At 36.7% G+C, this 25,423-nt stretch overlaps 1 protein-coding gene across 1 annotated transcript in view; it reads left to right on the top strand.

Annotated features, from left to right (window-relative positions):
* The window catches only part of ERC2 (ELKS/RAB6-interacting/CAST family member 2), an 859,053-nt gene that overhangs the window by 434,741 nt on the left and 398,889 nt on the right, over positions 1-25,423 (top strand). Inside the window, exons 8-10 of the mRNA XM_052641926.1 lie at positions 4,511-4,651; positions 9,375-9,515; positions 13,609-13,644. Of these exons, the coding sequence (XP_052497886.1) occupies positions 4,511-4,651; positions 9,375-9,515; positions 13,609-13,644 (318 nt within the window). The remainder of the gene's footprint in view (positions 1-4,510; positions 4,652-9,374; positions 9,516-13,608; positions 13,645-25,423) is intronic.

Genomic DNA, 25,423 nt, shown 5'->3' with positions numbered 1-25,423 from the left:
CGCAGCACTCTGGGAAGCCACCTGTACCCTAGGCTGGCCCTTGATTGGGACTTAGTTGCCCCGCCTGGGTTATCCCAAGACCGCTCAGCTCATGGGTGATGGAATGGGACTAAACTCAAATGTTCTGGTCTTTGTGTTTGACAGTACAATCTCTTTCAGTGACCTTTCCCTCACAAGTTCCATTTCTATCCACATATAAATTAACAGATCCTCTACAACAAGACATGGTGCAAAAAAGAAAGTGATTAACTGGAAATTGTAGACTTATAAGAATATTTAATTATTTGCTGTCTTTTGGCTGATGAATAGAACCCATTAGGCACTAGTCACCTTTTATTATTATTTCACCCCAGGGAATGTATTATTCCTTTTAATTTCCCAGAACTTATTCAGATATGCAGAGTGTGTAAAAAAAGAAAAATAATAATGCCCCTTAGTGAGTTAAGATTGAGTATGACTTAGCTCCAGGACTGACACACAGAAGCTCATGGAGCCCCCAGTATTTATAAAGCCACATGGCAGATAAGCAGTTGAGACAGCCAGATAGCAGAGCTGGAGGCCACTGCCATGTAGTTCCCATCCAGTGATAAAGCGCAAGCAGATTAGACCTGTGCACAGCCAGATGGGTGCACAAGGAACACTTGCCAATGCAAATAAGACTAAAACAAGAACACATTGTTGGAATTTCTGCAAGTTAGCTGTTAATCAAGTAGATCATGGCATATTAAGGCCTTTTAACACATGTTTTTGACATCTGGCCCTGCGTGGCTGACGGTTAAATTAGTTTTGTGATTGACGGAGAAATATTTTGTAGTATTGAATCATCAATAACACTTAAAAACATTAAACTGCTTGCTGATTTGCTTTGTCATCAATGCCCAGTCAATAGTACAAGTACTTAGAGCAGATCAACCTCATTTCCAAGTGATGCTGACACCTTCTGAATGTTAACATGCATACTTAATTCTATTTCCCTTCTTTGAAGACAGGATGACCCCTAATTTGAATTCTTGTTCCTTCCCTCAGCCTTTTTAATTGCCTGTTGTATGCCAGGCAATTTGCTCAGGCCTAAGTCAAGAGAATTGTAAGATTTGAATGCTGCCCTTTGGGAAGCTAGGCTGAGAGACTGATCATGCAATAAGCCTGTCTAGTGGGAATAAATGCCGCGTGTTCTGGCTAGAGTGATTACTGGGAAAGTTTCTAAATAGTGAGTTGATGTGAGCAGTTTGGTCAGGGCCTCCCTGGTAACTCAGTCAGTAAAGAAGACCCAGGTTCGATCCCTAGGTTGGGAAGATCCCCTGGAGGAGGAAATGGCGACTCACTCCAGTATTCTTGCCTGGGAAATCCCATGGACAGAGGAGCCTGGTGGGCCACAGTCCTTGAGGTTACATGTGTTGGATAGGATTTAATGACTAAGCCACCACCACATGGTCAGTTTGGGGCTTTAAAAATGTCACTCCAACACTATGGGGTGTAAGTGACAGGATGGAGAGGGTCTGCCTACTGGGTGACCAGTTGTGAGGCTTTGGCAGTAGATGCAGACCAAAGGCAGTGTGGGCTCAATTGCTGAAATTGTTAAAAGTCCTTGAGAGATTTCCTGTGCACTGAGACCATTTCCTTCTTCCATTTATCACATTGTCATTGACTCCCCCATAATACAGATGAGTAAAACAGGATAGTAATGAAATCAAGAAGAAACAAATACAGACAATTAATAGAATCATTTATGCCATTTCAACCCACACTATTGTAATAATATATTTCATTTTAAGGTGTTTTTAAATAATTAAAAACAACAGTGGTATTCTTCCCCCCTTGAAAGCATTAGACATATAAATTATTGTCATTGGGTTAGTGCAGTTGCTTCCCTGTGCTGTGCTGTGCTGCGCTTAGTCGCTCAGTCGTGTCCAACTCTTTGTGACACTGTGAACTATAGCCCACCAGGCCCCTCTGTCCATGGGGGTTCTCCAGGCAAGAATACTGGAGTGGGTTATCATTCCCTTCTCCAGGGGATCTTCCCAGTCCAGGGATCGAACCCAGGTCTCCCGCATTGTTAGGCGGATTCTTTACCATCTCAGCCACCAGGGAAGCCTGCTTCTGCTGCTGCTAAGTCGCTTCAATCATGTCCGACTCTGTGCGACCCCATAGACGGCAGCCCACCAGGCTCGCCTGTCCCTGGGATTCTCCAGGCAAGAACACTGGAGTGGGTTGCCATTTCCTTCTCCAATGCATGAAAGTGAAAAGTGAAAGGGAAGTCGCTTAGTCATGTCTGACTCTTTGCGACCCCATGGACTGCAGCCTACCAGCCTCCTCCATCCATGGGAATTTCCAGGCAAGAGTACTGGAGTGGGGTGCCATCGCCTTCTCCAAAGTACTTACCTGGGGGATCTTAAATCATAGGCCAAGTGTTCAAACTAACTTCCCTCTACATTAAACACTGTATTTTTAAAAGCTGTGTATTTTATAATTATAGTTGTCTTACGTATCTGGCTTTGTCTTCTACTGTATACTTATAAGAATATAAATAACAATATTCTTTTTTTAATTTAATGTTAGTTTTTGGCTGTGCTGTGTCTTCATTGCTGCACATGGGCTTTCTCTAGTTGCAGCGAGTGGAGACTACTGTAGTTGCAATGCACATGCTTCTCACTGTGGGGGCTTCTCTTGTTGCAGAGCATGGATTCTAGGGTGAGTGGGCTTCAGTAGTTGTGGTACATGGGCTTAGTTGCCTCACAGCACATGGGAGCTTCCTGGATCGGGGATCAAACCCGTGTCCCCTGCATTGGCAGGTGGATCCTTAACTACTGGACCACCAGGGAATTTCAGAATATGAAAGACAATATTCTTAAGAATCATTTTTGCACCAAAATTTTTTAACATGACCATCTAGAAGAAAATCCAAATAGGTGTTGTATAATTTGACACAAGTTTCAGAAATCTAACTCAAATTTTACCTGAGCAGAATTTTCCTTAAAAAAAAAAGTTCTTATTTTGATATCAGAAAGATTTCGTCTGTTTGGAAAATGTATCTACCAGAGTAATGTTTTTATTTAGACATAAAACTTAAGGGCAGTCAGGTACTCAAATCTCCCTGAATGGCTTGTGTCTGTGGCAGTGTGTTCTCTTGGGCTTGGCTAAGACTCAGACAGCCCTGGGTGTCAGGGCGGGTCTTCTGTTTCAGAGCTGGGTCACCTTGGATGAGTCAACTGGCCTCTCTGAGCCTGGTTTTCCTCCCCACTACTCTGTAACCTGTACTCCTAGTTCAAATTGTACAGATGTGATGAGGACTAGGTGAGATTCTAGCAGTGTTTTCTTTTCTTTTTTTCCTTTTTGAGAGTTGTGAGTTAAGTATTATTTGTGGCAAAATGAGGACTGTAGCCCAGGAGAACAGTACCTCAGATAGCTCTGAGAAACTCTAGCAATGTTTTTGAGTCTCTACTGATGGCCAAGAAATCGTTGAAAAAAACTTGGAAGTAAATAATCACTTGCATAATGAACTTAATACTTATTTTGTATCAAGTTCTCATTGTGAGTTCAGCCTTATGTCCTTGAGGGTCTAGGTCCTGCCCCTCTCTGATCCTCTTTCTCACAAAAAGAGTCTTCAGAAATCAAGGAAGGTTATTTGACGTCAGATGGGAAAGCCAAGCAAAGAGGGTTGATCCAAGAGTTTGATTCTGTGTCTTCCTCTTCCTCATACGAGGGTTTGTTTGGGTTTTGGTGCCTGAACCTCATTCTCCTAGAATTGCTCTTGGAAATCCCTGATACCACCATGAACTTGAGCACTGAGGTCCATGACAACCTTGTGGTACTAACTTTGGTTAACAAGCTGAAAGCTGCAGTTGACTGTCTTTCCCAAATACTGTTATGCACAACCTCTCTTCACAAATGCAATTTTGAATACCTTGTGTATGTTGAGTCCAGTACACATAGGAGCACTTCTTCTGTGTATTGCTTCTTTTTTTTAATTTTTTAAATTTTTTTTTATAATGTATGGGATTTATTAATCTATGTTACAAAACTGATCCTTCAAAAAAAAAAATAGCATTGGCAAAGCTCAGTGGTGCCTATCAGTAACTACTACTTTTGGTTTTGTTTTTTTCCAATTATAGGACATTTTATTTTTTTAATTTTTTTCTTTTTTTTAAATTTAAATTTTATTTTTTTACTTTACAATACTGTATTGGTTTTGCCATACATTGACATGAATCCACCACAGGTATACATGAGTTCCCAACCCTGAACTCCCCTCCCACCTCCCTCCCCATATCATCTCTCTGGGTCATCCCAGTGCACCAGCCCCAGGCATCCTGTATCCTGTATCAAACCTAGACTAGCGATTCATTTCTTACATGATAGTATACATGTTTCAATGCCATTCTCCCAAATCACCCCACCCTCTCCCTCTCCCTCAGTGGGTATTGCTTCTTATTTCATTCTGTAGCATGCCTTGGCATGCACACTGATAGAGTCTCACTTGTTTTTTCTCTTTAATTGGGCAATTGCCTCACAGGAAAGAATAATTGAGCGTTTGAAAGAACAAAGGGAGAGAGATGATCGGGAAAGACTAGAAGAGATAGAATCATTCCGAAAAGAAAACAAAGACCTGAAAGAGAAGGTCAATGCTTTACAAGCTGAGCTGACGGAAAAAGAGGTGAGTCCGGAAAAACAAGTGCACCACATGAGTGGTCCTCATCAACCCACATCCATGTAGCTCAGGCAGACTAGAGACTTAGTTTGAGGGACTGTGTGAAGACTTGGGGGATCTAGTTACCTTTGCTTTATAAAGCTCTCTGAATTTACAGAACAGTATTTACTGTGACTCCCTTCATCCGGTGATGCTCTGTGCATGTCTTCTGTACTGTGATAACCACATATAAGGTAATTCCTTGAAAGTTTTCTTGCTGTCTTGCCATCTTCATATGGCTTGGAGGATCTCATGATCTCTTGTTTGAGATAACAAGAACAACAAAAGCACTGACAGTAATAACAATAGCTCCAACTTACTGAGGGCCTGTTAGGTACTAATCCTTGTGTTGGGTGCTATGCATTCATCTACAATTCTCAAATGAATCAGTCGACACCCCCAGGTTAGGAGATGTGGTACCATGCTGGGCCCATAGGAAAAGGTTGTGGCTGCTCAGTCTGAATCAGTATTTTAATGCTAGTGCAAACATGAATACAGAATACAAATCTCATCTGCATTTATAATGTCAAACAACCTGCTTTAAAGAAATTTCTTGTGTGGTGGCTATGAAAAGTATCCATGTACTGAGGGATACCTATAACCCCTTCAGCGTACTTAGCAGTGCTTTGGTGAAGTATGAGAAGCAGTAATGTGCACATTATTTTCTCCAGTCTCCAAAACCCTGAGATACATGCCATAGTCCACAATTGGACACTTCATTTTATTTGCAGAACATGTTTGTCTCCTTTATGACACATTTGTTCTTTTGCCCTGTTGGATTGTATCCCAGCATAGTTGCTAATTTCCCAGCTCCAGAGCGTCACTTCAGCCCTTGGATTTTGGTAATTTTAAACCTGATGTGAAGTCAAGTGGGCCTTGGGAAGCATAACCATGAAGAAATCTAGTGGAAGTGATGGAATTCTAATTGAGCTATTTCAAATCCTAAAATGTGATGCTGTGAAAGTACTCCACTCAGTATGCCAGCAAATTTGGAAAACTCAGCAGTGGCCACAGGACTGGAAAAGGTCAGTTTTCATTCCAATCCCAAAGAAAGACAATGCCAATGAATGCTCAAACTACCACACAATTGAACTCATTTCACATGCTAGCAAAATAGTGCTTAAAATTCTCCAAGACAGGCTTCAACAGTATGTGAACTGTGAACTTCCGGATGTTCAAGCTGGTTTTAGAAAAGGCAGAGGAACCAGAGATCAAATTGCCAACATCCACTGGATCATCGAAAAGCAAGAGAGTTCCAGAAAAACATCTACTGCTGCTTTATTGACTATGCCAAAGCCTTTGACTGTGTAGATCAGGACAAACCGTAGAAAATTCTTCAAGAGATGGGAATACCAGACCATCTGACCTGCCTCCTGAATAATCTGTATGCAGGTCAAGAAGTAACAGAACAGGACATGGAACAACAGACTGGTTCCAAATAGGAAAAGGAGTACGTCAAGGCTGTATATTGTCACCCTGCTTATTTAACTTATATAGAGAGTACATCATGTGAAATGCCAGGCTGGATGAAGCACAAGCTGAAATCAAGATTGCCGGAAGAAATATCAATAACCTCAGATATGAGGATGACACCACCCTTCTGGCAGAAAGCAAAGAACTAAGAGCCTCTTGATGAAAGTGAAAGAGGAGAGTGACAAAGTTGCCTTAAAACTCAACATTCAGAAAACTAAGATCATGGCATCCAGTCCTATCACTTCATGGCAAATAGATGCGGAAACAATGGAAACAGTGACAGACTATATATTTTTGGGGCTCCAAAATCACTGTAGATGGTGACTGCAGCCATGAAATTAAAAGATGCTTGTTCCTTGGAAGAAAAGCTATCACCAACCCAGAGAGCATATTAAAAAGCAGAGACATTGCTTTGCCAACAAAGGTCCGTCTAGTCAAAGATATGGTTTTTCCAGTAGTCATGTATGGATGTGAGCGTTGGACTATAATGAAAGCTGAGTGCTGAAGAATTAATGCTTTTGACCTGTGGTGTTGGAGAAGACTCTTGAGAGTCCCTTGGACTGCAAGGAGGTCCAACCAGTCCATCCTAAAGGAAATCAGTCCTGAATATTCATTGGAAAGACGGATGCTAAAGCTGAAACTCCAATACTTTGGCCATCTGATGCGAAGAACTGACTCATTTGAAAAGACCCTGATGCTGAGAAAGATTGAAGGCAGAAGGAGAATGGGACAACAGAGGATGAGGGTTGGATAGTATCACCAACTCGATGGACATGAGTTTGAGTAAGCTCCAGGAGTTGGTGATGGACAGGGAAGCCTGGAGTTCTGCAGTCCATGGGGTTGCAAAGAGTCAGACATGACTGAGTGACTGAACTGACCTGAAACAGATTAAAATACTGTCTAAATTAGGAGTCCAAGAAGGAAAGAATTGATCAGAAATAGGAATTTTGGGGAAGCTTAGAAGCAAAATTTATGTTTTCCCAAAATTTAAGTTCACTAGTTTTTAGCGAAGACGTTATTTTTTTATAAGATTATCATTCTTTGATATATAAAGAATGTAACAGCTGCAGAGTCCATAGTTCCTATAGTTAGTATGAAAGAAAAGGCACTGAAGCTTCTGTCTCATTTACAGTTTTCTTCACGGATTCCAAATGTTATTCCTGTGTTTGCACCCTAAAAGCAATATGTATATTTATATGTGCTTCTAATTGAAAAGAGATTTTGATGACTTGGGAGAGTGTAAACTTTAAATGAAAATAATTTTGTAAACACTGGTTACATTGTATGAATTTCAGACAGGCACTTCTATACACATTTATTGTTCCTGTATAATAATGTGCCTGCCACTGGGCTCAGTATGTCAGTCAAGCTTCCATCAGAAAAACAGAGCTGCATTAAGAAGTTTAATCATATTAAGAAATTTATTGCAGGAATTGACTTACATAGTTATGGGGGCTGGCTAAGGAAGTCCAAAATTCACACAGAATTCACACAGAAGGCAGGATGGGCTAGAAACTCTCAGACAGAAGCTAATGCTTTAGTGGAAACCTAGTTCTGCGTCTAAGACCATTCAGTTGATAGGATCAGGCCCACCCAGATTATGAGGAAGAATATTCTTTACTTAAAGTGAACTCATTGATGTTAGTCACATCTTCAAAATATCTCTACAGTAACACTTAGATTGGTGTTTGATTGAGTAACTGGAGACTATGGCCTGGCTAAGTTGACACATAGAGCTATTAATATTACACCTGGCAATTTAAAATTTATAAAGGCAAGCAATTTTTATTAGCAAGGAACTTATAATTTAGTTGGGGTGATCATAGTTTTCACCGTGACAAAGTATGTGGATTATACTGTGCTTAATTGCTCAGTCATGTCTGACTTTTTGTAACCACATTGACTGTAGCCCACTAGGTTCCTCTGTCCAAGAGGTTCTCCAGGCAAGAATACTAGAGTGGGTTGCCATGCCCTCCTCCAGGGGATCTTCCCAATCCAGGGATCAAACCCAGGTCTTCCACATTGCAGGTAGATTCTTTACCATCTGAGCCACCAGGATTATAAGGTCCTTTATTATTTCTGTGGAAGTTACATGAAAACACCATTGAAATTGGAGTTGGAAACCTGGGTTTGAGACATATCTCCCATTAATGGCTTGAGAGCCTTGCTGAAGACAAGGCCTCATGTGAGCTTCAGTTTCCTGACCTGAAAAATGAGAATGGCTAACCTGTCACTCAGAGAGTTGTTAGAACTTGGATTGCTTGCTGGGTGATTGTGGTGGTATCGTCATCAATATGGTTATTCCAGTGCTCATTATGCAGTAAAGTATTAGACCACATCATTTACTAAGAAGCTGCTGTTTGCTTGGTGTCTTCCTAGGCATTGCAAATGGATATAAAATAAATGCATCATGTCTGGTTTTGGGTGGAACCTGAACATTTTAGTTACATAGTTAGATGTTGCTAACCATTCCATGTTTGCTGGTAGACATTGTCCTCCTAGGTAGCAAAGTTGTGTACTGTGATATATGCAAGTGTTATTTCTTTACCTTTTGGAATTTGTACTGTACAGGGAACCTCTTGGTTTCTGGACAACTTGGGTAACCCCATGTCTGAGTTGGGGGGATTCATTATATTCCTGAATCTGGATTTACAAAGGCCTAAGACATAAAATGTGCTCTGAATTTTTAAATAAATTTACCCTTGATTCTGTGGGAGATGTTTGAAATAACATTGGTCATTTTTCTGCTAAAGAAATGGAATTTGATGAAGACTTACTTGGATTCTTCTTTTATACATGATTTGCCCTTTTGGGGGAGAAAAGCATTAAAGTTGGTATTTTCTTTCATATTTTTCTTAGATGCTGAGCCACCTGACAGCAGTAAATGTAAACGGAAGGTTCAGGGTGTCTGTTTTGCCATGATGTGTAAAGACTACCTTGGGACTTAGATCATTAGCATAACTTTGAGACATGAAACATGCATTTACTGACCACAACCGTTTGGTCACATTTGACTCTACTGCAATTAGATCCTGCTGGCTTCTATAAACTGGCCAAGTTTAATTTCCTGGCCAGAGTCAACTATTGTTTCCTACGTAAGACTTATTTACCCTGTCTGTTTAATGCACACTTTATTGCTATGTATGGAGTCAGTGTATTAAAATTGAAGACATTGCTAGTAGAAATTGCATACTTACTGGTATTCTTTTCCTTTCAGTCTAGTTTAATTGACCTCAAGGAACATGCATCTTCATTAGCCTCAGCAGGGCTGAAAAGGGACTCCAAATTAAAATCTCTAGAAATAGCCATTGAACAAAAGAAAGAAGAATGTAGCAAATTGGAAGCACAGTTAAAGAAGGTAAGTGATATCTAAGGAAAAAACATACTCGTTTTATAATGAATTGATAAAATAGGAAAGGAAGAGACATTTTTCAAAAAACAGAAACCCTGTATCTTTTGTCATCTGCTGATAAAAGGATTAATTAAGCAATCTTTATTCCTAAGAAGTCTGCATCAGATCTGTCTCTGAATATGAAAAGTTATCTTAGGTTTCCTGTCTGGGGCAAAAAAAAAAAAAGCTTGAGATATAGATGAAAATAGTAGTAGAAGTGAAAAATATTATAAAGATCAGCCATTACTCTCTGGGCAAATCTCAACCATAAAGAAAGATAAATGTTTTACAGTAAATGTTTTCAATAAGTCAAAGAATCCAGGAGCCCTGTTATACATTGATAAACTTTTACTACTTTTCAGTAACAGGTCAGTTTTGGGGGAGAAGGGACTTTGCAGAAGTTTACCCAACAGTGTTAAATTTCTAGAAGTTGGTGAAAATAGTCAAATCCTTGGAAGCAGTATGGATTGACTATTTATATTTGACCAGAAATGGCCTTAATATTTAAGCAAGTTTATATGTTGAAGAAAACAGTAAAGAAAACAGGGTCTTTGCATTGCAGCATTAACATGTTTTCTCTGAACTGGACATTTTTGTGGAGTACATTTCCAGTCATGCATCCTTCCTTTGACTTTTTCCTTGTGTTGTTTGGTACGTCTGCATTCATTGTTCACGTAAAACTCATAACATTATGAGTTTAAGCATTTTGTTTCCCTTTGACAATTATAAACTTATTCAGAAGAGATGATAAGAATCTAAACAAACAAACCATATAACAAAGTGTGACTATGTATAATTCATAGCACACTGAAATGGGGATTCATTTGCTAAAGTTATAAAAATATATGATATGGATAATAGGGATGTGAAAGCATCATATATCTGTGGAGAAATTATTCTGGATATTTAAAAGCTTAATATACTATTTCATATGCATGATGCAATGTATAACTGAAATGTGATTATTCTGTGTTCACATCATCATAGAATTTTAGGAAACTGTCATGAGGTTCCACACTAATCAAGTCCCCTTAGTAATACAGAAAAAGATAAATATATGGATCAAATCTCTTTACAACAAAAGAGCAAGAAAATCTTTTTATTACAGTCTATTTCCTAATCTGCTCATCATCTCACTTTTTAAAAGTGAAGTCTATTTAAGCAGAAATCTCAAGCAATAAATAGAGTTTAAATTGCCCTTTTGAGGGTGTTTAAATGGCGATTGACTTGGCTGTTTATGCATTGGGTGTATGATATATATTCTTGACACATATATGAATGTGTTCTGCAATATGTTATACATGCATATGCATATCAAGAAATGAACCTATGAATGGTACTTTTTATATAATGAACATGTCTGTGATCATAAAGCAGACTCCAAGATAACTCTGTAAGAGAATTTAGTTGGCTCCTTGTGGTGGTCTTTGAGTCATCTCACCTCACTTGAAGTATGCTAGGTCCTGAAGGAGGACTCCCACTACACCTGGGCATGAGAACTGCCTTTCATCAACTCTGAGGAACCGTTATGGAATTGAGGGCATTCCACATATTATGTCTTCAGATACATACTTGATCCCCTCCGTTTTAGTGTAAGGGATCTGTGGAACTGGAAAGCCTCTTAAAAGTAAGAGGTTCATATATTGATGTTCATAGTTTCCATGAACATGACTTAGCTAGTTTAATAGGTGAACATCTGTACAATTCAACTTAGTGTCTTCCAACATAGTTTCAGTTAAGCTGCAAAGTCAGTGAAAGCATGTGATTTCCTTAGACTTTCAGATAGACACCATATACTAAAATTTGTAGATCAAATCTGATAAATATTTTAGTATTATTCCTGACAACATTTTAGCATTCTGCCACATCACCAGGAATAAAGTAACAAATATGGTTATCTTGCTGTAAAGGACCTATTTAATTTATGAAAAGATAATTTATTTCTAAGTATATACTTGTCTTACTTATATTATCTCCTACATGCATAGTACAGTGAGATTAAATAAGGTAATTATAATATAAATATTTTTATACCTAACCTGCAGTAATTATTTTGTTATTTTTGGCCCTCTACATCAACTAAATTCAAAAGTTTAAAATACTTTTTCTAGTAGCCTTTAATTTCTGCTAATAAATAATTCCGTAAAAACCTCAAGTACCCATCACCTTAAAAATAATTGAAGTCTACATGAAATATTTGAAAATATAAGCCAAAAATTTGTGAATATACATATATACACATCATTTACTCATGGAAAAATAAGCAGCTATAAAAGCTTAAGGAGTGTCTGGGCCTCCTTTTAAATAAAAGGGTATGTGACTTGTGAATAAAATATAAAGGGTTACTAAATGAAAGCTGAAAACATAATAGTTTTATTATGTCATAAATGAACCATGAGTTCCCAGTGGAGTTTTGCTCAAGATTTGTGAGCACTCAGGTATTTTTGCCATAAAATCTATACAACATTGGTGATGTGTTTAGCTGAACAGAAACCTTGTCTGCTAGTGACAGTGGAATCCAAATTGTGATTTAAATCTGCAGTTGTCTTATAAACAATGCTAGAAATTGGTTAAGATGACTTTTTAACAGAAAAGTTTGTGGAGGACATTCATACATGCTTTTAACTCTTTACTGCACTATGTCAATTTAAGACATTTCCAAATAGTTTGTGTTGAAAATGGTTACTAAAGGCAGAAAAGGAACTTCTTACACATTTCATCCCACCTCTTAAAAACAGCTCCACACACCTGGTCAGCCAGATTTCAAACTCAAGGCAGCTGCCAAAGTAAGGCCTGTGAGCACTATAGCACTTATAACCACCCCGTGTCTATAAAGAACTCTCTCTCACCGTCAGGCAGCAAGGTTATCAGGATATATTTGTTCCTTCCCCATCTTTCCAGTTTTGTCGATGAACTCCAACTTTGTTGTTGGAGTTTCACTTGTAAGGAAATCTTTACTCATATTAGTGAGTATTTAGTGTTCAATATGTAGACATAAATTTATCTTATATGACTAGAAATCATTTCAGAAGCAATAGAAATTCAGAATGCCATGATTTATGTTATTTAAGTCATTTCCCAATTAATATCATCTTTGAAGAAGGTATTTTTTAAAACCACAGTAAAATTATCATTTACTTCATCAAAGTTGAAGAAAAATAAATTCTTGCTCTTCAAAGGAATGTCTTGGCTTAAAGCTTACAGTGTTTCACCTTCTACCCCTTGACATTGAGTCCCAAATTAATGATGCAGGTATTTAAGATCTATAATTTGAGGATGCTATTTAAAATAATATTTAGTACCTTTAAATCCACAAACATTTATATCTTTTCCATAAAACAGAATGGCATTACAGATTCTAAAGGACTTGGAACATAATAGGATAGACACTGAAAACTGTATTTTTTAATTATGAACTGCTAGTAGGAACTGGTAATAGACAATGGGTAATACTGTATTTTGGTTCCCTTTAATCTTCCTACTGACTTAATTCTGTTCTTTTCCCATTTACTGTTAATCCTGTAATGTCTTGCTTACTGATATTTTGCTATTGCTAACCTGCTGTTTGCTAATCTATATTTTTCTAAAGTTAGACTGAATAGAAAAGTCAAGCTTGTGTTAATATAAAAGAAGAGCTATAAATTCAGTGATAAGATTTAATTAATCTTTTATTATTACCATCTTTGAAGTTCAGGTAATAAATTGCAGGCTTGGCCAAGAGCACTTCTTCTGATTCATTGCTAGAGGCCAGCACTTCATGTATCATCAAAAGTGGACAGCTTTCTTTATTTCATGGGTTATTTAACTTGAGAAAGGGAAAGTAACACAAACCTTAAATTTCTTATTCCAGCTATTCTTTTAAAGGAGCCAAAGTCAACATTTCTATTTCCCTAGAGCCTCTCACTTTCAGTGTGGAATGTTTAGAAACTGAAATTTCTTCTTTTTTAACCACCAGTTTGTCTGTGCAAATGCACTGAATTTGTTGAGCTAATGCTGTTTTTCTGGATCTTTCCTTCTTTCCCTGTCTGTGCTTCAATGCCTCCCCAACTTTGCAATGTAGCAAGCTGAGCAGTTGTTCAATCAGATGTACAACCCAGTAAGTCATTTCTGAAAGTTCCCGCTGTAACATATAAAAGCATGAGGATCCATTGATTACATGTCACAGTGTGCCATATTGGGGAAGTTTTGAAATATTTATGAATCTCTTCCCATTTCCGTTCTGTCAAAAGAAATGACCTGTTCAGAGGCCATTGCCATTTCTTTTGTCTGTGAAATTTAAAAATTAAGAACTCAAGGAAATATTGCCAGCTCTGGTATTACCTCTGTCTTAACTCTAAGCTGATAGAAAACCTTAGGTCAGCTGCAGATCTAGGCTCATGAAACCTTTCCCACATTCTTCAAACAGAGTTATCTATGCCAAAAGGAAAAACATTTGTAAAATAGCAAACAGCTCAATGTATGTTATATTCAAGTGATAGAAGTTAAAATAGATTTAAATTTTAAAGTAGGGCTATGCCCTTTGAGATTGCTAAATGCCTAACATTATTATGGGTTTTGCAAGGGTTAAAAACCTGTTATTTGAAAACAATCTAAAATATACTCTCCTAATAACTGTAACAGTTTTGATTATAGCTTAATGGTACAAAAACAAAAAACAGGTAACTAGTAAAAATATGTGTAAAATAGCCCAGATACCACTGCTAGTTTTTTGTTTGTTTGTTTTTTATCCTAATGACAGGTGTGTATCTATATGAAGCAGTTTGTTTCTTTAACTTATTAAAAAGAAAGGGGATTTTGTCAACTCAGGTGACTTAATGGGAGAAATAATACATAAAGTGAATGGGATTTGTCATTTGGCAGATATGATCTGTGCTATCTTGCACTCTAATTACTTCTTGTTTATAAATTCCCATTATGGGAAAAAGGAATAGCAGGGATAAAGGAAATAATTTGCCCAATAACTTTTTGTTAAGTTATTGCTCCTAGTTGTATATAGCATGATACACAAGATGCTTGGGTGTATTTATTCAGATTCATCCTCCACCCTTCATCCTTGGAAACAAATTTTGCTTTAGGAAACAGAATTCTTCAAGCCTCATTGGAGCATCTTTATTAACCTCTGTACCCACATATGATTTTTAGCAGAGGAACAAAAATAATCCAAATTTCTTTTCTCTTAATGTTTGAATAGACATGTTAATAAGCAGGCTCAAGTGAGTGGAGATGTGAAGACAAATTAAAACTGGGATATCTTCATGCTTGAACATTAACCCTGAAGAAAGTATGTGTTTTCTTTAGATCATTTTAAAGAGATGTAAAGTAACCACACTGAAATTATATCACACTTACTAGTTAAGGACAGGAAAAAAACAAAGTATATCAGGTTTTGGGGTGTATGGAGGGCAAGTGGGGAGGGCTTTGTTGCTGCAGCAGCTCTGATTTACCTAAACTCTGGTAGGAATTTACCATCCATGTCAGGATATGTAGGGCGAAAGAAACAGATCTGTTAACCTGTAGACCATTTCCAGAAATAGTGATGACCTGATACTTCCTGGATTTTGCCTTTCCTCTAACCCAGTGATGGGTCTTTAGGATGCAAAGGCAAACTTTTCAGTCCTTTAAGTGACCAAGTCAAAAGTCATGGACTAATTTTTTCTCCCTGAGTTAACTAAGCTCCCATTGTTTGGACATACTGGGAATATAGCCAATTAAAATAGGTTATTATTCTTTTAAAAAATATATTTTACTGAAGTGTACGGGATTTACAACGCTGTGTTAATTTCTGCTCTAATAGTAACGTGATTCAGTTACACATACATATTCTTTTCCATTGTCTTTTCCGTTATGGTTTATCACAGGGTATTGAAGATAGTTCCCTGTGGTATACAGGAGGATCTCGTTTATTCATTCTAGATGTAATAGTTTGCATCTGCTCATTCCAAACGCACAGTCCATCCCTCCCTCCCTCTTTCCCCTTTTCTGGTTTGTAGATAAGTTCACTTGTGCCATATTTTATATGCCACATGTAAATGATATCACATGGTATTTGTCCTCTTTCTGATTTACTTCACTTAGTGTGATAATCTCTAGGTCCATCCATGTTGCTGAAAATGGCATTATTTCATTCTTTCCATGGCTGAGTAGTAGTCCATTGTATGTTTGTGCCACATCTTCTTTACCCATTCATCTGTGGATGGGTATTTAGGTTGTTTCCATATTTGGCTATTGTGAATAGTGCTGCTGTGAGCATAGGAGTGCGTGTAGCTTTTTGAGTTATAGTTTTGTCTGAATATCTGGCCAGGAGAGGGATTGCTCGATCATATGACAACTGCCTTTAGCTTTTTGAGAAACCTTTATACTGTTTTCTATAGTGTGCTGCTGCTGCTGCTAAGTTGCATCAGTCGTGTCCAACTCTGTGCAACCCCATAGACGGCAGCCCACCAGGCTCCGCCATCCCTGGGATTCTCCAGGCAAGAACACTGGAGTGGGTTGCCATTTCCTTCTCCAATGCATGAAAGTGAAAAGTGAAAGGGAAGTCGCTCAGTTGTGTCCGACTCTTAGTGACCCCATGGACTGCAGCCCACCAGGCTCCTCCGTCCGTGGGATTTTCCAGGCAAGAGTACTGGAGTGGGGTGCCATTGCTTTCTCTGATTCCATAGTGAATAGTTCAATATTTTAGCTCCTCTTGTCTGCAGATATTCTAAGGGTTCAGTTTGTTTTTTAGACTGATAGGTATGCAACATGATGAATTTTCTATCCTTTATAGAATTTTTTTAAAATTGTCTTTTTTCCAGTTATAAAAATAAGATTAGGGCCACAGTGAAGAGTTTGCCAAAATATGGATGGATATAGCGGAAAATAAAAGTAATAAGACATCTTACTGTGCAGAAATAATAACTAGGAACATCTAGGTTGTTCCCCACCCAGACACCATTTGATTGACTGTCAGTATTCTTTCATCTCCTGTCTCCTTTTCTACCTTTTCCCTTCTTTCTTTCTTCTCTCTCCTTTCCCTCCCTTTTCCTTCCTTCCTTCCCCTTTTTTCCTTTTCTCTTCCTTTTCTCTTTAGCTCCATTCTTTTCTTTTTCTTGTCTAATACTCTTTATTTTCACCAAATTGTCAAAGCTTTTATTGACTTTTATATCCTGTGTTTCTTACATATCATCAAAATTTTCTCATATGTTCTTCCAAAACACCATTTTAATGGTTTTAACAATATTCTATTCTATGTGCTCATTCTCCAAACATTAATCATTTCTTTCTTTCTTCTATTTTTTTCCTTTGCCAGTATAAATAATAGTCCAAAGAGCATCTTTCCATATTAATTTCCCCACATTTGCATTTTTTTAGTAGAATAAAATGAGGGGCCAAGGACTTTTAAAAGCTCCAAGTAGTGCCTGATCTGTCACACAGTTCTTCCAGCTCTGAACAAAGGCATTCTGTCACATCTAGACCAACACACAGGAAAACTATCATTTTACATAACTGTGACACATGCATGGTGGAATATTTTTCTCACTTTAACTTTGCTATCATTAATTACTAAAGTGGCTGAAGTTTTTAATTCATTTATTAGCTGTTTGTAGTTTTCTTCTGTAAATAATTTGAAGTGATTTAAGCACTTGTTTTTGAGGTTTTTTTTTTGCTCATTGGACTGTAAGAATTACTTTGTGCTTTATATGGAGGCTTTCTCAGATTTATGGCAAGATTTTATTTACTTTAAGTGTTTTCTATAGAAAACTATTTTTATGTTCTTGCCCTGTATTTCCCTATAGGATTTCCTCATTGCCTTGTGCTTAGGGATCATCCTTGAATTTCATTAATATTCACCTATATAAGGTTTTTTTTAAGATACTTTTTATATCCATTTAACTACATCTATCTTTAGATTGTTTTGCTTCATGTTGAGTGGTGAGGTTCCATTGCTTGTGGGATCAGAATTTTATTTATCATGGTTTTATAATATTTTTGAAGATCTAGTGAAACAAATTCTATATTACTTCTTTCTGCTTTTTATTCATTTTTTTTTAATGTTCTTAACCTTTAATTTTCCATCATTCCAGGTAAACTTTAGGATCACCTTGCTAATTTAATAGCACAATTGTTGATTTTAACTTGATTTGTATTTAACATCCAAAATAATTTTAGAATGATATTGTTCTGATATTTTTCTTCCAATTTATGAACTTGATACAGCTTTTATCTATGTCACTTATCTTTTTTAGTTAAGTTTTTCATTTTCCTATTACAGGCCTATGATATTTCTTTTTATGGATAGCCTAAGGCATTTCTATGTATATAATTTTTAAATTACTGTTATGAGTTGTGTGTTTCTCCTTTTGTTTTCTAACCAGTTTCTGGTACCTAAGAAATTTATTTTATTCTTATTTATTTTAAACATGGCCACCCTACAAAATTTGGTGAACTAAAACTTGTTTTTGTTAAACAAGATTATTTTATAGTTAGTCCTATGTCCACCAGTGTAAACTAAAGTACGAAAAATAAGAATTAAGCTTTGATATCTTCCTGGGAGCATTTGTATCTTCAGTTCAGTTCAGTCACTCAGTCGAGTCCAACTCTTTGTGACCCCATAAATTGCAGCACGCCAGGCCTCCCTGTCCATCACCAACTCCTGGAGTTCAATCAAACTCACATCCATTGAATCGGTGATGCCATCCAGCCATCTCATCCTCTGTCGTCCCCTTTTCCTCCTGCCTCCAATCCCTCCCAGCATCAGTCTTTTCCAATGAGTCAGCTCTTCACATGAGGTGGCCAAAGTATTGGAGTTTCAGCTTTAGCATCATTCCTTCCAAGGAACACCCAGGGCTGATCTCCTTTAGAATGGACTGGTTGTTTCTTAGAGTAGAAATAAACTTTCTACTTTTAGAAACTTTTAACTTTTGTCACTTCATTTTGTTAAGTGATAGTCTAATGTCATTTCCTATGAGTCTAAAACGTTGCCTATATATCCCTATTACTTCTTATAATAATAACCTTTCTGCAGCTTAACTACCAGTCTCTACTCCTGAATGAGTTTTGTCTTGTCATTATAAACACTGTGCCATTTCTCTGCAGTTGAGTTCTTTGCTTTCTTTAGTTCTTAATTTTAGACAAGTAATATCATTTTTTTCATCAGTCTGCAAACCTTCGTTGCTATAGCCCTAATGGTTATTGTGCTCAGGGATCATCTCCAGAAGCCTCTTATGAATTTTAAATTAATCTTTAGACACGCTGAGTCCTAAATTTAGTGCTTCATTTATATCCACATTGCTGCAGGGCAAATGTCTGATTTGGAGGTACTGGGGGTAACTGTGCTAGTGGCCAAGACACATTTGAGACCCCTCTAATGTTTCTACACATATGAGTATCCACTGCATGATCATATCCTTTGAAATCCCATCTCTTCTGCCAATTCATATTTCAGTTCGGTTCAGTTCAGTTGCTCAGTCGTGTCCACCTCTTTGTGACCCCATGACTTGCAGCACGTCAGGCCTCCCTGTCCATCACCAACTCCCAGATTTTACCCAAACTCATGTCCTTCGAGTTGGTGATGCCATCCAGCCATCACATCCTCTGTCGTCCCCGTCTCCTCCTGCCCCCAATCCTTCCCAGTTTCAGGGTATTTTCCAAGGGGTCAGCTCTTCGCATGAGGTGGCCAAAGTACTGGAGTTTCAGCTTTAGCATCATTCCTTCCAAAGAAATCCCAGGGCTGATCTCCTTTAGAATGGACTGGTTGGATCTCCTTGCAGTCCAAGGGACTCTCAAGAGTCTTCTCCAAAACCACAGTTCTAAAGCATCAGTTCTTCGGTGCTCAGCTTTCTTCACAGAACAACTCTCACATGCATACATGACCACTGGAAAAACCATAGCCTTGACTAGATGGACCTTTGTTGGCAAAGTAATGTCTCTGCTTTTGAATATGCTATCTAGGTTGGTCATAACTTTCCTTCCAAGGAGTAAGCGTCTTTTAATTTCATGGCTGCAATCGCCATCTGCAGTGATTTTGGAGCCCCCCAAAATGAAGTCTGACACTGTTTCCACTGTTTCCCCATCTATTTCCCATGAAGTGATGGGCCCAGATGCCATAATCTTCATTTTCTGAATGTTGAGCTTTAAGCCAACTCTTTCACTCTCCTCTTTCACTTTCATCAAGAGGCTTTTTAGTTCCTCTTCACTTTCTGCCATAAGGGTGGTGTCATCTACATATCTGAGGTTATTGATATTTCTCCCGGCAATCTTGATTCTGGCTTGTGCTCCCTCCAGCCAAGCGTTTCTCATGATGTACTCTGCATAGAAGTTAAATAAGCAGGGTGACAATATCCAGCCTTGACATACTCCTTTTCCTATTTGGAACCAGTCTGTTGTTCCATGTCCAGTTCTAACTGTTGCTTCCTGACCTGCATACAGATTTCTCAAGAGGCAGGTCAGGTGGTCTGGTATTCCCATCTCTTTCCGAATTTTCCACAGTTTATTTTGATCCACACAGTCAAAAGCTTTGGCATAGTCAATAAAACAGAAATAGATGTTTTTCTGGAACTCTCTTGCTTTTTTGATGATCCAGCAGATGTTGGCAATTTGATCTCTGGTTCCTCTGCCTTTTCAAACCAGCTTGAACATCTGGAAGTTCATGATATTGCTGAAGCCTGGCTTGGAGAATTTTGAACATGACTTTACTAGCGTGTGAGATGAGTGCAATTGTGTGGTACTTTGAGCATTCTGTGGCATTGCATTTCTTTGGGATTGGAATGAAAACTGACCTTTTCCAGTCCTTGACTACTGCTGAGTTTTCCAAATTTGCTGGCATATTGAGTGTAGCACTTTCACAGCATCATCTTTCTGGATTTGAATAGCTCAACTGGAATTCCATCAACTCCATTAGCTTTGTTCATAGTGATGCTTTCTGACTTCACATTCCAGGATGTCTGGCTCCAGGTGAGTGATCACACCATCATGATTATCTGGGTTGTGATGATCTTTTTTGTACAGTTCTTCTGTGTATTCTTGCCACCTCTTCTTAGGTGGCTTCTGTTAGGTCCATACCATTTCTGTCCTTTATCGAGCCCATCTTTGCATGAAATGTTCCCTTGGTATCTCTAATTTTCTTGAAGAGATCTCTAGTCTTTCCCATTGTGTTGTTTTCCTCTATTTCTTTGCAACCCTAGGGACTATCAAATAGTGAGTGAGAATTCATCTTTACCAGGGCTCATATTTTGCATAAAGGTCACAAGAAAAAGACCGTTTTTCCAATACAAGGGAAAAATTTTTTGTTAATATTCAGTGAGTTCTTCATCATTTTTATGTCATTGTAAGACTGTGTAATCTCAGGGACATGATAGCCTCAATTATAAATGCTTTCACAGTCCTTATGTAGGTGCAGTGGCTTCTTTTTATGATTTTTTTTAAAGCCAGTAGCTGAAAATTATTTGATTCACATATACACTAGCTTCTCTGACACAATGTATAGTTACAGCTATTTAAGAGAGAATTCAGAGCATACATGTAGCATGTACTAACGCACGTATACACACAAACACAGATGTCTCACATTTAATCTAGGTTTTCAATACCTAGAGAACTCAAATTATATTCAAAATAACACTTAAGATTTGAAATTAGAGTTTTATATCAGACCATCCAGGTAATTACTCATTTTTTACGTTAATTTTAGGAAATTCCTTAGTTAAAAGGTATTATATTAATAATTATATATTTGTGTGAAAGGTCTTAAAAAGTATTAAGCATAAATTGGTTCTTTTTATTTTGCACAAGAGTAACTTGAGAAAATTATTTTGAACTTTTATTTATGTTTATTATAAATATCTAATTTGTTTCATCTATGATAATTTTCTTTTTGGAACAGTTGTTATAATATACAAAATTTGAATATTCTAGATGTAGTTAGCTGGAATTGTGCAAGAATAATTTCCTTTAGCACTAAGTTTCCTAAGTACATAATTTCCTAAGCAGAAAGATACATGATTATTAGTTTCCAGATATATATTTTTTACTCAGCTATTGTATTTGGTATTAATTAATTAGATTTAAAATAAAATTTAAATTTTACAATATTTTAAATTTCTATAATCACCCTAAAAACTCTGTTCTAAAAAGTAATATTTTGTTCATAACTGAAAATTATGTGAAAATTGGAACTTCCTTTAGAAGACTGAAATAAAATATAACATTTAGAGTAGTTTATATACCTTGTTCTTCTGTTAAGATATGAAGGTGTTGTTAATAGACACTAAACTCCCAAAGATCTGTAATAGAGAATATTTTTACAGTGCATAAATTTAACAAATTATTGCTAAAGCAATAAGCAGCATGAAAGAAGAGTCCTCAGATTCATTAGTTAGTGTTTTGCTTATACTTCATAATCATGACTAATCATTTGTTGGAGAAAAATGATTTATTAAAATTGTTAAGGCCCATCTCAAAGAGAGAAAGTTATTTAACATTATCATTGACTATCCGCTGCCTAGTTTCACAGCAGGCTTCTGGACTATAGTTAATACTTTCCTTTCTAGGCACTTGGAATGATTAACTAACATTTTATTGAAAATAATCATTGGCTAACTTTCACAAGAGTAGTGTTAATAAACTTGTGTTTTGTCTTATTGGTACTATCAGTCCTGGTATCATTTTAGGCATGTTTGCTTTTAATTTTGATTTTGATATAGTATTAATCTGAAATTTTGCCTTATTTCCTGAAATAGTTGTAAATTCTTTCATTAAAATAACTGCTAGGTATTGTTATATACTCCTTCTCCTGAGTCATGACCAAATTTCTCTTTTGTGCTAGATTCAGACTTTCAAAACCAGTTCGTATCAAAATACCAAGCTTGCCCACATCTGTGAGGCTCCAAACTTTGTTTTGATTGTTCCCATTTGTGACAAATTTCCTTACATATGGAAATGGAAGAAACATAATTGGGGGACCCTCAAATTTTACTTACCTAAGTTGTAATACAGACATTTTTGAAATGTTCTTTTCTCAATTTTCTGTTTCTATAAAATGCTTGAAATTTGCCCTAAAAGTTACCAGAGATATTTTGAAGCAGAACCAGATACCTGGATTTGCTTTTTAAACTGACCTGTTTAATTGGAAAAAGGTAAATCTCTAATTAGGAAAAAAAATGTTCACCAGTATTCCTTTGGTTTTAATGACAGTTGTATGTCTTTGAAAGTGATAATGTGCTTAACTGTATTTATGATAATATGTTCTGAAATCATTAAAAGAAAATCCACAGCAATCTGCATTTTTTAAGAGCTAGATTCCTGACTAGTGAATGAAGCTGTGTCTTAGATGAAAGGAATTGACAATTGCTTCCTGACCTTTTGGGGGAACTAATTTAAAACCAACAGATTCATAAGAAGAAGTACTTACTGTGTATTTTCATTCTAAACCTTGAATGGGTCAGAATGCCATGGTAGGAATTTGTCCAGGTAATGATTTATTCAAATGTATTATGTTTTTGCAGTGCCTAAAGTACATTAGGCCCAAATATCTTACCTACTTTTGACCCCCATCAGAAGCTTCCTGTCCAGATTTTAAAATCCATGTTTTAATCTGAGAAGGCAGGAGTACTACCTAAATACAAAGAAAATGCTTCCTTCTCTCTTTTTAAAGAGGAAGCTGTGGCCTTATAATTTTGGACAAGCATTGACTATAAACTCAATTTCCTCATGTTTTTGTTTAATCCCCGCCCCCCCCCCCCCCCCCCGCCATGTATATATATCACAGTATAAGACACTCATGCTGTACTAGTTAACAGTTTCAGCCCATCCTCTGCAAAGTTGTGATTCGTGCTGAGTACAGCTGGTTAAATTCTATAGAAGACTTCTGCTTCCACTGCTTAGGTTGGATCAGGACTTGCCAGTCTTTAGTCATGTGAATCTGTCTTCTCTTGGGTCTTCACAAGGACCCTAGTGAATACCCCAAATCAGCTGTCACCCTTCTGTATGACTCTTTCTTACAGCTTTCTATTGACTTAAATATTTTAAAAATCACATCTATCTACAACTTTATTTAATAACCTTGTCAAGAATTCTGGCACCCATGTCAAATGTGCTTTGACATAATCTCTTTTGCCCAGAAATCAGTAGATATTGATATGGAGATAAATAGATGTATTTAATTCAAAAGTGTTCTTCACATTGTCTGTTCCTTTTAAAAGAAAGAATCATTAGCACCTACGAATTCCTAACAGACAGCGGGCCAGCTGTAAAGTTGGCTGTGGTCTTTATTTTAATAACATGACCTAGATGTGGCATCACATGACATCAACAAGTGGAGATTCAGGATTGTTTTTTCCTAGGTCATCTTTATCTTGAAATGTTCCACAAGTCCCTTGAGCACACTCACTTGCTAGGTTTAAAGACTAGCAATTTGTCTAATTTCACCCCATGCTGAAAACTTGCTTGGGTTTATCATCTCTTCAAGCAGCTAAATTAAGGAATGTGCTTACATACCTATCACAAACACACTGCTTTTTCTGAAAACTTAGTAGGGAGGCTACTCTAAGGTGCATGTAGTACCTTGTCTATGAAAAATTAAACTAACATCAACTCAGCTGTATAGCAAGCCCCACTGATGGAATACATATTATGAACTAATAATCACAGTAAAACTCCAAATGAACAATACCTTCCCCATGTTTGTCATTTTCTCGTTTTCACTGTCCTTAGACAGGCTTATTCATTTGTCCATAGTCATAAGACATAAAGCGAGATTTAGAATCTAGGTCTTACAACTAGAAATCCTGTACCCCTCTATTAAAACTCATGATAATAATTATCTTAGGAATAAAAACAACCAAAATAAACCACAGCAACTAACTGCAAGTTTTTTGTGAATCTTCAAATCTGAGTTGTGAAAGGAATTTTCACTCATCAGAAATAAGCTATTAAACATTTATTCATTTATTTTGAGTGCTCGTAGCTGGTCATTACTTAGTTCATTCTTTTTTTGAATGTCGCTGTTTGAGTAGTGTGAAAAAACTGCCATGGAGAGGTTTTTAGCTGCCATAGAGTAATGGTATCAGAGTCTAAAGGAGAAGAGAATTAACATAAAATGATTGTTTCATTTCTCTTATAATCTAAAAACTGTGCATTTTAAATGCTTTTCTGTTATAAGAGTAATGAATTGATTAGTAGTATCACAAATAGAAGTAGTTATATGAAGTATTTTCTTTTAAAAATGAGTGTCTACATTTTTGATGAGATGAACAGATTTTGATATTCATCTTAATTGAAAATAAAATTATTAGATGAATAAACTCCTAAAGGCATGTTAGCTCAGGATTCTCTTTCAAATTATTTTAATTATAATGAAAAAACTCACTAGTTCTATTGTATTCTATTATAATGAAACTTAGTGTACATACTAAATAATTAAAAATTAATGTTTTCTGAGAAATGTGGATAAAAAGCTACCTGATATTGTGTTGAATTGATATATTTTTTCCAAGTTCTTTTGCATAGTTGAGTTTGTGAATAAGTAAATCTTAGACTAAAGAACATGAAAGCAAATTATTCCCCATCTATCCTCATGCTTAAATAATATGTTACATGCAAAAATATCCTTAAAGTAATTATTTTTCATAAATAAGAAACTTATTTTTCTTTATACTAATTTTTGAATTTTTTTCTACTAAATCATTGCAAAGACTGTCAACCTTCTAACAGTACTATTAGTCTTAATTTTTCTAACCATGCATGATTCATTTGACCCCACAGTAGTTGTAGCTTGCTTGCCTTGTTTTTTCCCTGAAAAATTTTTTAAAAAGTCTTTAAAAATCCAATGGACATCTGTTTTACCTGGAAGATAGCAGGACAATTTAAGTCCTAATAAATTGTTAACATTTTATTATTTC

Source organism: Budorcas taxicolor, chromosome 1 (genome assembly GCF_023091745.1).
Source record: "Budorcas taxicolor isolate Tak-1 chromosome 1, Takin1.1, whole genome shotgun sequence".
In the NCBI taxonomy this organism is placed as follows: Eukaryota; Metazoa; Chordata; class Mammalia; order Artiodactyla; family Bovidae; genus Budorcas; species Budorcas taxicolor.
The sequence above is the reverse complement of the archived record's forward strand: the minus strand, read 5'-3'. Positions and strand labels throughout refer to the sequence as shown.